This window comes from Argopecten irradians, chromosome 7 (genome assembly GCF_041381155.1).
Source record: "Argopecten irradians isolate NY chromosome 7, Ai_NY, whole genome shotgun sequence".
Taxonomy (NCBI): domain Eukaryota; kingdom Metazoa; phylum Mollusca; class Bivalvia; order Pectinida; family Pectinidae; genus Argopecten; species Argopecten irradians.
This window is the reverse complement of record NC_091140.1, coordinates 37,615,467-37,627,262: the sequence shown is the minus strand read 5'-3', so window position 1 is coordinate 37,627,262 and position 11,796 is coordinate 37,615,467. Positions and strand designations below refer to the sequence as shown.

The window sequence follows — 11,796 nt, the reverse complement described above, 5'->3', positions numbered from 1 at the left end:
TGCAAGGATTCAAAGTATAGATTAAGGATAACACATGTATGACTGCATTAATTGTATCGTTAATTAATGCTGTGGCAGTCGAAAGTGATACGGGTATGTATTCATGTAAGAAATTTCTACTCCTGCAAATGTTAGGAGTTCAGAAGGTTATACACAGACATTATCTGCAATACAATTTTTTTTCTTAATGGCATACATGAGGGATTTGAAATACTAAGATATTTGTACGATAATTAAGGAAGCGGGATCAAATGCCCGATCTCGATTTCCAGGGGTAACTCCTAAAATTCAGTATATGTATAGTCATAAACTGTTGCATATAATACCTACTACAAACACACGGAAAAGCAGAGACGGAAGTCGACCTAGTCACTTTCAATTTGAAGAATATAACATTACACTCACAGTGTTTGAATACCCAGAAAATAAGCCACAATTACCAAAAAGGTCATAATAAAAAGGAATAAGTAGAAAGATACATATCATGTTACAGAAAATGCAAATAGTATGAATGCTAACATATTCACAATTCATCCAAAATTACAGTTGGCCAATTCCAGAGCAATGTCATGCAAGTACAAATTTCATAAAAACACTACAGTAGATTTAAAATGGTTTATTTCTGAAGAAATTCGATTTAAACAACGGATGAATCCTGGGTAGATAATGTTAACTGTAATTTTGTGGGGGAAAAAAGAAAAAAACATTGCAGAGTCTTGAAAGCTTGAAAGCCTGTTATCCATTGACAACAAATCTATCAATTGTGATGAAAAGGTTTATTTCCTGTGGCAACATGCCTTGATAGTATAGACGGGATGCTTTTAATGACATTCCTGTTTATTCAAAATCGCTAATTCGGAAAGTTTAAAAGATTAAAGGATTTATCTCTATGCCCGCGGAGTCAGAGCAAAGATTTATATTACCCTTCCCTTAGGGATCTTTCCGGCCATATTTGTTTACAATCCATGCGTAACTTTATGACGCGTATATTAATGATTTACCTCTATTTTCTAGTTTCAGCTGTGACACCGAATTCAATCCTTTTAAAACTACTTGAATAATAATAAGTTCAATAGATAACGCTATTGTGACATCACTGATAATATGATGTCGTACGATTGTCTCTGTACAAGGAAACGTCAAATGCGAGCCTGATTTCACCACTCATTTACAAACAAAACGTCCTATTTTTATATATTTGATAAATATAACTCGTGGCATGTAATATGATAGTTATTATATATCTCCAAAAGACTCCTGATATATCAAGTTATTTCAGCCAGTATTACATGTGTAGGTATGAGAGCTATTTCATATTCAATACCAGCCAGTATTACATGTGTAGGTATGAGAGAAATAACTTGATATATCCCTATCCTTATAATTTATATCCTCATATGAAAGAGTCTTATATTATTAACTGATTTGATAAATGTCATTACATAGCCACTCGTGTAAGATCCTTAGTCTTCAAAACATTAATTCCAATGATGACCAATTTTATAAAGGCACAATTATTGCTTATATTATTAATGATTTCAAGTAGCAATGTACATATGTAGTATATGTATTGATTTTGATAATTTAGGGATAAAATACCTTACACATTTGTTCTGACCCAACAAAGTCTCTCACTATCTCTGTTGGGACTGTCCCTTGCATTGCCTGTAATGGATTAAGATTAATACCCAATCATAATTCCATGCTATGCATGAAACAAATTTTCTATCAATCTATAAAGAAAATTCTGGCCACAGACTTTCAATTTCAATTCCTTATACATATGTTGCAACATGCCATTAGATTTTAGACCTTGTTTAAAGAAGTGATATTTTATATGCCAATATATCACTTCTGAAGTATACTTTAACTTGTCAGAATTGAAAGGACTCTTTTATAAGGTCGAATCCTGTCAAAGAAACGCTCATTGTACATGTTGTAGTCACTAGTAAACATAATGGCATGGTTATATGGTGATAGGATTTTTTTTTCCATGTTCTGTAACAATTTTTTTTTTATATTTTATTTTATTTTCGAAAATTTACATATACAGATACATGGTTATCTCGCTCACACCATACACACCTCCTCACATCATATTCAGCATAATTTCAATATATTGCCATCTTCATGTACTATAATCATCCTCAAAAATTGACCATCACATTCACATCCCACAGCCTCATCAATGATCATCATTCATACTCACATCGTCAGTAATTAAGCATACCAATTTATTATTAATTCGTCCAAGATAATCATACACAATCGACCCAATCACATCTTTATTCAACATGACATAAATATAATATTATCGTCATCCTTATAACATTTATCATCATATAAACTTACATCATCATTCAGTATGATATCAATAAGATTGTAATCCTCATCAGTGGTCAACAAACACATCATCATTCATCATAAAATCACTAATTACATTATTCCTCCATATCATCTATCACCCTACAAGCATAATACCATAACATTACATTTCAACATGACTTCAATATATATTTTCATTATTAGCATGCCCTAATCGTTATCATACTTTTAAATGTGGTCAAATAAAAAAAACTAAGTCTCTGACACATCGAAACATACTTACAAAACACTGACAAGTGGACATACTTGTGACACACACACACACACACACACACGTACAAAACACACACATATAAAAGACACACAATGAGAGAGAGACAGGGGGAAGAGAGAGATAGAGAGAAAGAAAAAGGAGGGGAGAGAGGTCAGACTTTCAGATCATATGGCTCATTACTTACACAATTAGAAGAGCTTAACTGATATTAATGATGTATGTAATTTTAGTGTATAGCATGACAGAGTTAATTTAGTCAAGTTCAACATGTGATAGGAATAGGTACCGAACCCTGTGGATTTACTAAAAACAAACTCTTACATGTATACCTGTCGCCGAGCAAATTCTAACTAGCTGTTTCATGCATAAATATCTTAATTACATTGTGGATTGAGTAATGAATTAATGACAGATATTTGATATTTAGCAAAAATAACTCAACATGGAGTAAAACACTTAATGTACATAAAAATGGTAAATTGTGTTGCAATTTAATAGAGACTCCCCCAATGGACCTCTCCTTTTTCCTATCCTATCACAAAACAGGACCAGGCGATTCTTTATTTTCTTAAGTTAAATAATTAATTACGCCCCGAAAAAAAATCCATTACACTGTCCTGTATGAAATGAAGTACTGCTTGCGCTTGATGCACCAAAGCAAAATCAATTATTTCATATTATTAAATTTTTAGTGTTAATTAGTCGAGGCATAAGCTTATACAAGCTAATACTTAAATAAAATTATTGTCTGAAAATTAACATCCTGAAAGACAGGAAACGGAGACCAACCAACACTATACCCCACCCCTTCCACCAACAGTTCACTGACAAAGAAGCCTTGAAGTTGTTTCATAATATATAAAACGAAACCTGACTCTATACCCTATTCCATTTAATCTTATAGTATCCTTTGTTTATTACATTATCTATTCTACTTTTGCCGCTGAACAAACTAAGAGAGACGAAGATTTTGAAAGCTTTAAGGTCGTCTTCATGACCTAGTTTAAAATATTCGGTTTCCCTCTAGCATATCATATTAGCCTTGTCAAGGATTATTTTGTATTATCGTTGCCACCTCCTGGTTCACAATAGATATACCATACACTTCCTCCGTTTGATCTAAGAAGTAGAGACGCTCACGCCCCAAAACATCTGGTTCTATTTTCCTTGTTATTTTCCCCAATATTATCCATAGCAATACATCTTGTTTGATTATTGTATTGCTATTACAGTAATTGAATTTGTAAGCTGCACTGTATATATTATCATCTTGCATTAACTATACATACATTTGTATATATCCAGTGTATGCTAATAAGTTTAAGTTTGTCCAGTAAACTATAGCCCCTGTCGTATATTTTCTCTTATCTATTCTTTTATTACAGCTATTGAAAAGTTCTTGACGACAAGCCAAAATAAACAGTTGAAGACTATCTAATGAATAGTATTTTTTATAGATATTGAATTATGTTTACTTCCTTGTTTCGAACGGGTCAGTTTAATATTCATATTCATACTCGACGAAAACATATTTACCGTCTTCGTAACTAGTCATGCGTTACGAAAATTCAAACGAATATGCTCCATATGAAATCATTTAGCATATTAGAAGCTGGAAATGAACGCATCCATATATAAAATTCCCATTTTACGAATCAAGTTAAGCTGAATAGACTTGTGTTTACGCTGACGCGTCATAAGCACACATGTGTGCATATAACCATACGTGGTTCCTGGTGTGACGGCGTGCACCATCATCACGGCACTGTGAGGCTTCAGTATGATGTTGTTTTGACGTGATCTTGCCATGGCTACCCGGTCCTGTGACGGGACTAAAGCAGGTATGTTTGTTTATATGACCTTGTAAACACGGGTAGACTGACCACTAGACCCTTACAAGACTTTCTCAGTTCTTTACTAGATTATCTACCCCTGGTTTGAATCAGACATGTAGAAAAGATAAAATGATCAAGTTAGGGATGTTTTCAATATTCTAGAGACTGATGGCCAGTCTTATACATGAGTAACGAGATTAGCTTCTGTTAAGTTTATTATTTTATTGCACATGTGTGCACTGCATGTACGTGTACAAGGTGTATTGTTGAAGTCTATAAATGCTATTAAAAATCCCGAGGAAGAGTATAATTATTACCAATACTGGTTTGCCTATAGCTGTAATATGTTTAAACAACACATATACAATCGTGTATCTCAGTCATGTTTTTATTCCAGAAAGAAATATTTACCTGTTTGTGTATTTTAAAGACACACTTCTGTTACATTCTTTGCAGAATTATGCGTAGGCCTATTTCCTACGCGGTGTATCACATCAGAAAAGCTGAGTCATAAATAGTAAATAAATTAGCCATAGTATACATGGTTAGTAGTATTCTGGCGTTCACCAACTTCGCTAGCCAAGAGTCAGTGAAGAGTATACGTACTCAATACCGTTATACTTGACTAGCGAAGTCGGGGTAACACGTGTGTTTTAACAATAATGCACCTAACAAAAGATAATAAAATGTGTTATGCATGCCTCACAACTCTTTAAATGCATTGCTTTGACAATTGAATTAAACGGATGTGTTTTGTCGACTAATGGAAAATATCAGTCAGGTATGACGATGTTATTGATCAGACACTTAAATATGTTGTCAGTTCGTTATTTATGTTATTCTTGTGTATTTTCTTGTCTTTTTGTTCACAATTGTGTTCTGTTTTTCTTTTTTAAATATAATCCTAAACTCAGATAGGCTATACAATTTAATAACGAAAGTAATTAAAATAATATAGAAATAGTTATGTTAGTAATTTTCCTTAATAAAATTAATGTAGTTATTTTGAAGAAATCAAAGGTGATATGAAAAGTATATAATTTGAATTTTAAAATTTGTTTTTGATATTAAGACGTTGTCATTTCTGTTTGTTTATTATGTTGACTGAACATCTGTTACAATTTCCTTTCAGATATATCTCCACATAGTAACGTGTCTCAGAAAAGGGACTGGTACATTAATTGGGATGAGTATTTTATGGCTGTAGCTCTTGTATCGTCACAGAGGAGCAAAGACCCGGTCACACAGGTAACCCTCACATCTATTCATTTTACATTAGATCTTCATTATTGGATCCATTAAAATCCACGGTCATTTTACATCAGCTCTTATCAATTCTTTTTAACCCAGTTCTATATGAAAACACTGTAAACGTTTGATCTGTTCCTTTTACAAAACGCATTTTAATTGAAGTAAAATGGACAGTTTCATAGGTAAACATCGAATACGTTTCTTTTAGAACAGAAACGATGAAATCGTTTGTGCTGTGAGAAGGATATATCTTTTGATATAGATCTGTGAGATGTTATTTATCAATTCGACGACTAATATTGATTAATATGTTTTAGATTTAATAACGATATTACTATTTTCTGTATTTTTTTCTTCTTCTTTTTAAGAATTCTTTTAGGGATGGGGTCATACTAGACTAAACATGTGATATTCTTTTCTTCCAAATATACATCATGTTATTAGTTATATAGTCAGTTACTGACCCCCTATAAAAGCATAGAGGGTCAGTAAGATTTAAAGGGGCTGAGGGTGAGAGTCGGCATATTGCACTATAACAAAATTTACTGACCCCCTAATGAAATGTTAGAGGGTCATTACGTGACGGCTCTCTGCCAATCACTTGGGGATATTACTGTCCGAGGCGCAATGATATGATATGTTTAATGTTTATGTCAATAAACTTTGATTTGAGTAATAATAAACATACGTACATGCAGGTTTACTGAAAAAGTAGTTATCACAAACGGATAAAACAACAGACTCGGCCTAAACTAATCCTTATATTATGTCATGTTGATGTATTTTGATGGATTCCAGCATGATTTGTTTTATTTCATTAATGTCCTATTAATAGCCAGGGCCATGTAAGGAGGTGTCAGGTTTGTTGGCGGATAAAAGCCAGAGTACCCGGAAAAACCCACCGACATGAGATGTAATGATGATTAAGTATGATTTGATGTTACAGGTGGGAGCCTGTATCGTTAACAAGGACAACAGGATAGTAGGTGTTGGTTACAATGGCATGCCCAACGGATGTAGTGACGATGATCTACCGTGGGGTAAAAACTCAAACAACGTCTTAGAGACCAAAAAACTTTATGGTAATAAGGGAAATCTAAATTTCCGAATTTCTCTCAGTAATTGTTTTCATTTTCAAGCTATTTGTTCCTCAACTATATATATTTTTATTCAATCATATGTAATATTAAAAATTGTGATATGTTAATAAATGTCCAAATTCAAATAAATGGAACAGCTATTTGCATATATGAGTGACCTATTGACGTTACTACTGTACTTTGTATATAGATACATACAAGCATGTGAAAGTCTTCAGGTAAAAACATTCTACATCTTTTTTTGAATAAATTACATTAATAATAAAATTCCATTTGTTTATAATTTTCTCTCCGTTTCTTTTGCAGTGTAAGAGTAAAGCCAAGCTTCTATTTTTGTAATATGATTGGTATTATTAGGTCTAGTTTGTTTTTCTCTTTCATAAGGTATTCTTTAGGATATTTACTATACCCTTCTATGTAGTTAACTACAAATGCAATCAAAGATTATTAATGTGTATAACGTATAGCGGCTTATTTTAGCGGGTATAATATTTTAGTGGTTTCGTTTGACACCATCGTGACCCTGAAGTTTTGAATTAAAAATGTTTTATACCATAATTTTGATACTGCTTTTACGTATTTGTATTATTGGGACTAATTTACATATCGCGTGATACTTGATAACCTTTGTGCGGGATTATAATGTTTCTTTTGGTAATGGAATGACGTCAAAAGATGATATTCCGCGCTAACGGCATGTCAGCGGGAAGATCACAAAGAGTTACGTTCCATCAGCATTGGAGATACTCATCCTGCACAAACGTTATTGGGTATCACGTGGTACGTGAATTAGTTTAATGTTGCTGTATATCATGAAATTTTCGTCGTGTAAAAACTCATTGTTTACGTTATTGCTTATGAACTATGAAATTGAAAAAAAATCCCAATAAAGTATGTTTTGTATATGGTTGTAGTCGCTTTACCAAAGACAAACTATGAAAGTTTTTTCTGTGAAATATTGTGAAATTTCCAAACCACGTAAAAATATCCACAGTATTTCTTGTATAGTATGTTTTATTTTAATATGCATCTTTAACAATCGTTTTCGATATCTACGTTTTCAAATATAGAGAACAGTCCTTTTTTCTAGACGAATAACAATTATATTTCATCGAGTGGGATGGATATTTTACGAGATGAAATATAACTGTTATTCATCAAGAAACTAGAAATATTCTATTTATATGTATTCCATTTTTATGTCTCTGCTCTAGGTCTAGATTAGGCCAGCTGATATTAGTACATGTATTTTATCCAAAAGCAAATTTTCCGCTTACTCATTTTGTTCAACACATATGGCACAAATTTCAAGGAAAAATAACACAAGATAATTTAATGCAACACATTTTTGCTCCAACAATTAAAAATGAAAAATTAATAGGACAGATAAACATAATATTATAGGTTTGGTTTGAAATTTTAAAAACAATATATATGCTGTGTTTTGATCAGCCAGTATTGAGTGAAAACACTCGGATGGAAAATACTACATGTGTACTTATTTTTTCACCATAAACCCTTATATTTCACTGTGCAAAATGTAATATTAGTGAAATGTCTCACCGATTATTTTCACTTTTCCAGTGTGCCACGCTGAGATGAATGCCGTAATGAATAAACTTGCGTCGGATATTAATGGATGTACGATGTTTGTTAGTCTATTTCCATGCAACGAGTGCGCGAAGATAATGATACAATCCGGCATTAAGACTATTGTCTATTACGACGATAAAAACATCCACAAACCAGAGGCAAAGGCATCTCAGCTAATGCTGAAAAAAGCAAGCATTAATATAAGGTACCTTTTACCTCATCCTCGATATTCCAGGGGTTACTATCACTGTCATTTTATCCATCCCTGGACTACCTCATAGCAAAACTGAACGACAATTCAGGAGAGAAAATGATTAATGACATGCATGCAGTGTATTCCTTAGAAGGTAATAGAGAGTGACACCCAACTTCGATTCATTTGATGAAAGGACCATACTACTGTACCTCTTTTATCTGTTATTGCATACGAAGCCTTCTTTTCTGCAGGGTTGGATATAACGACAGTGATGGTAACCCCTGGAGTATCTACAAACTTATCTTTACCTGTTTCACTTTTCATAGTTTGCTATAGGTCTCAGTCATTTGATAGGTTTCCATTTCAAACCTCTTGTTTTCATATAGGATTAAATAAACATATATATGTGCTCAATGTTTATGATCTTGTGAACATACGTGGCCGTCTTTGATATATAATTTTATTTGGGGTGTTTTTTTCGTGTCTTGATAAAGGGGCAAATCGCTTTGAAAATTCGACAATGTCTTGTTCACACTGTTGAAATTCCTTCTTTGCCCATATTTACTACTTCAAGTAATTCGTATCCTACAATCACATGTTTATAAGAATCCAGTGTTATCTGGAAAACACCATTGAATATTACTTCCTTGACCCACATGTATATATGTGTGTGTACACATATTAAGTATTTAAAAATATCCCATACGTTGACATGTTTGTGGCATGTCAATAAGACTATTGTTATAAAAACCGAAATTAATTTGTTTTATACTACCATTGTTTTACATTTTTTTGTTTTCTTTTTTCAGGAAATATAAGCCAAACGGGACATCACTAGTGGTAGGACGGCTGAAATGCAGGTTATGAACACAGAATCATTGTAATATATTTTCAGACAAGTGTACATACATGTATTTTTATTAAATCAATTCTATATTATTTAATGTTATATTGTTTGTTGCTGTGTGAAACCAATTATTGTACAGTTATTTGATTGAGAGAGAAGACAGTTTTGCGAACTGTTTTTTTTTATATTAATTCGCAGGGAATATTTTTGCGCATTTATCAACTTCTAACAGCAGTAAGCTATATACTTAGTAGATTTATATTACATGTCATTAATAAGTTGAATTTATTTGTAGAAATTATCTTGACCGTGGATATATCGAAGTTTAATTCAACGCGTATGCATTCAACAATACAGTATGTAGACATTGATATCTATTAAATATGTGATATAGCTTGTTTTGAAATCCTTTAGAATTGCTCAGAAGTATATGTATTTCAAATTGTGCTGAAGAAGGTCATGGTGACCAACATCCTAAAATTACCAATTTGTTTTTTGCCAGTGGCACCGGGCCTCCCGAAGAGGTAGTTGTATCTATATGAATTATTTTCTTTGAAAAAAAAGATTACTATAATACTTCAATGTAAACGTGAATCATGTCAGATCAAAAACGATACAAAGAGGATATTCCTTGTTTCATGAGGAATACCAGTTATATTTTATCGTGTGAGATGGAAACTTTGATATTTTTCACCTGTGCGAGGCACGAGAGAAAAATATCAGTTTCCACCTCACGAGATAAAATATTACTGGTATTCATCAAGGAACAAGGAATATTCTATTCAAAGAAGGCCTTCACTACTAGTTCCGCCTAAGTTAAGTCCGCCAATGTATTTTACCAAGTATTTGCCTTTGCGATTCTTACGTCGTATTTTTGTGAACAAAGCGTCATATTTCTACACAAAAAATATGACGTCATTTTTGCACACGAACTAATGACATAACAATCAAAATTATATTTTCACTGTCAATGCTGCATTCCGATCGATCAAAAGCGAGTAAAAGTATTTTCACTGGAGTGAAGTATGTCGCATTTGTGTTCACCGTAAAACTGCGAAAATGTAATGAAAATGTAATGAAAATGTAATGAAAATGTTAATTCACGTGCTCTATCAGGAAAGTCAGCTCGAGCCAAGGTTTTAGTCACGATTTAACATGTATGAACAGATAAAATTAGTTGAAAGATAACATGTATTTAAAGATAATTCATAACATCTAGATATAAATTTTCGTTCCTGGTACATTTTGATATATCAAGTCAAAGTTTAAGGTCATGCGACAGTTTGTCATGTTATCGAGCGTTCAAGTCTGTTTGTATCTCTGGACAAATTATATGTGATCTTAAAAAAATCATATTGTTTTACAAATGACGAGGACTGGCTGAAAGACATCTTGGCAACTTGTATATGGAATTTAAAATATATCAATGTTATGTAACAATCTGTATGGTTGTGGTCCCAAATTCCATCATTTTTGGATTAGTATTAATGAATTAAGCTTTTCTGTTTGAAATATTTGTTAAATATATAGCTTATTCAATTATAATGATAAATTCCATTAGAAAGGAAGCGAATTTTACAGTTTTTATAATTTACTGTTTTTCTGCTAATGTAAAACTTTTATCAAAATTTGTATGCAATGCGTATCACAGTTTTGTGCATATTAAACTTTAAATTACGCTTCGTTAAATTGTGGGTTAAATTAGGGGCAGAGGGGCGCTAGTCTATACGCTCAGATAAGTTAAGTACGTTAAAGTTGTATGGTCTATCACTTTCGCTCTTTTTGTCATAGTAAAAACTGTATAGGTGCTATACACATTTTTCTCCGTCTGTCCGAGGTTTAAACTTTCTACTTTTACCACTTTTTGTTAAGTTGCAGCACTGGAAGTATTTTAATTGTGAAAGTGAAAAAATCTTTTTAACATGTACACGTAAAAAATAGGCTCTAAAGATGCCGAATCATTCCGAACTCTTCCGAACATCGTCGCGACAATTTCGAAGTAACAAGAGAGTTGTGAAACCAAGCGAAATGTCAACAATTTTTCGTAAGCAAAACACGTGGTCGACCTCAGAAGACTGGATCTACAAAGAAATTAATGCTCGCACAATACAATTTTGATACACACAATATTGAATTACGGCAATGTATGAATTAGATGTTTCAAATACTCTCTCTGTGGACATAAACGAGCACGATTTGCTCACAATAGCCAGAAGGAAAGCGTAAACAAACACATGTGCGCTTGCGCTAGATCACCACGTGCAGGACGTGTGGACGTCAGTCACGTGATACGATTTGGAATTCCGACAAAACCCGAAGGTACTCAATATGGCGGAGATTGAAGGCGTTTTATTCTAAATCATCAAGTTACATGT

The 11,796-nt window shown here is 32.9% G+C and overlaps 1 protein-coding gene across 2 annotated transcripts; it reads left to right on the top strand.

Moving 5' to 3' along the window:
- The first annotated feature begins 4,281 nt into the window (after positions 1-4,281).
- Positions 4,282-9,513, top strand: LOC138328329 (deoxycytidylate deaminase-like). Of its 2 annotated transcripts, XM_069275096.1 has the most exons (6): positions 4,313-4,440; positions 4,891-4,978; positions 5,567-5,682; positions 6,632-6,767; positions 8,370-8,583; positions 9,384-9,513. In XM_069275096.1, exons 3-6 carry the CDS (start codon positions 5,632-5,634, stop codon positions 9,439-9,441), a joined length of 459 nt encoding a protein of 152 aa, XP_069131197.1. In that variant the 5' UTR covers positions 4,313-4,440; positions 4,891-4,978; positions 5,567-5,631; the 3' UTR covers positions 9,442-9,513. The 2 variants fall into 2 exon arrangements, with proteins under 2 accessions (XP_069131196.1, XP_069131197.1); XM_069275095.1 differs by lacking the exon at positions 4,891-4,978 and having other exon boundaries at positions 4,282-4,440.
- Positions 9,514-11,796: the final 2,283 nt, after the last annotated feature.